Source organism: Sinocyclocheilus grahami, unplaced genomic scaffold, assembly GCF_001515645.1.
Source record: "Sinocyclocheilus grahami isolate Dianchi unplaced genomic scaffold, SAMN03320097.WGS_v1.1 scaffold126.1, whole genome shotgun sequence".
In the NCBI taxonomy this organism is placed as follows: Eukaryota; Metazoa; Chordata; class Actinopteri; order Cypriniformes; family Cyprinidae; genus Sinocyclocheilus; species Sinocyclocheilus grahami.
The window spans coordinates 4,222,012-4,223,272 of NW_015505305.1; the positions used below are offsets into that span (position 1 = coordinate 4,222,012).

At 35.4% G+C, this 1,261-nt stretch overlaps 1 protein-coding gene across 1 annotated transcript in view; it reads right to left on the reverse strand.

The window, feature by feature from the left end:
* LOC107590311 (guanine nucleotide exchange factor VAV3-like) overlaps positions 1–1,261 on the reverse strand; it is a 70,881-nt gene that overhangs the window by 53,651 nt on the left and 15,969 nt on the right. The window contains exon 2 of the mRNA XM_016279019.1: positions 905–1,021. Within this exon, the coding sequence (XP_016134505.1) occupies positions 905–1,021 (117 nt within the window). The remainder of the gene's footprint in view (positions 1–904; positions 1,022–1,261) is intronic.

Consider the following 1,261-nt stretch of genomic DNA (forward strand, 5'->3'; position numbering starts at 1 on the left):
AAAAATTTAAAGGGGTCTGAATACTTTCCGTACCCACTGTATAGTGCTAATTTAGTTCTAATTAGTACATATACGCACAAATTTCACAAAAATCCCTAAATACAAATATATTATAATACTATTATAATAATGTTTTTGTGCACAGTTATAAAATATGAGATATTATTAAATATAGGATAATTCTGTCTTTTTCCATTTTCTTTTACAAGAGCCACATCAAAACCTGCTAGAGTAAAACTGATGGCTTGCTGCTTATTTGTTTGCCTCCCTAGGGAGGAATATTACACGATCTTTCACGGCATCACACAACACTCAGAACTAATTTTGCATTAGGACACCCGTTGGGGTTTAGGGGCTCTTGACTTTATTGATCAGTGCAGCACCAGGTCTGGGGCAAAACATCTGCCTGGGTCAATATGCTCACTAATACACAATTCCAAGTTAAAAACAGACACGGTTTCACTTTCTAAACACACATATGACCGCATACAATCAGTCCAATAAGCATGTAACTAATTTGAGGGCGGCCACTTCTCCTGCACTGCCCCTCCTCCACTGATCAAATTAAATTACCAGCAGGATGAGACCCAGACACTGAGACTTTATTAAAGCAGATAGCCAACAAAGAGCTCAGCATCTCTGAACATAATCAACTGAGACACAACACCACAAATGACACAGCCAGCTCACAGGCTAATGTCAGGAAACTCAACACACAACCATATCTGTGACTGACACACCATAAACGCTGACGGATGACTGTGGCACAAGAACAATTCAAATTACACCAGTTAGATGATGCTTGCAAACCGAACAAGTGAATACTGTATGTCAGTGGATTATGGGATGAATTCAAAAAGAAAGCATTTCAAATAAGAGAGTTGAAAGTGAAATATTTTCTTACCTTTCCGAAATCTCGAACGTCAAACAAATCGAAAGCCTCAAACAGCTCGCTCTTCTTCATGCCGAATATCTCTGAGCAGGCATGCAAAAATGTCCTGATGTTCTTCAAGCAGAGAAACTAGACAGAAATAAAGGCATATTTTATATTAAAGAAGCATATTGAATATTTAAACTAGTTTTATTACTAATATTCATACTGAAGTATCATCTGCATTCACAACATTTGATGATTTATTTAAAAAGAATTATAAACAATCTAACAAAAATATTATTTGAAGATGATACATTTTTATGTATATTTAAAATGTTTACATGCTCATATAAAGTTCATACATTGTCATTTACATGCTCATGAAAA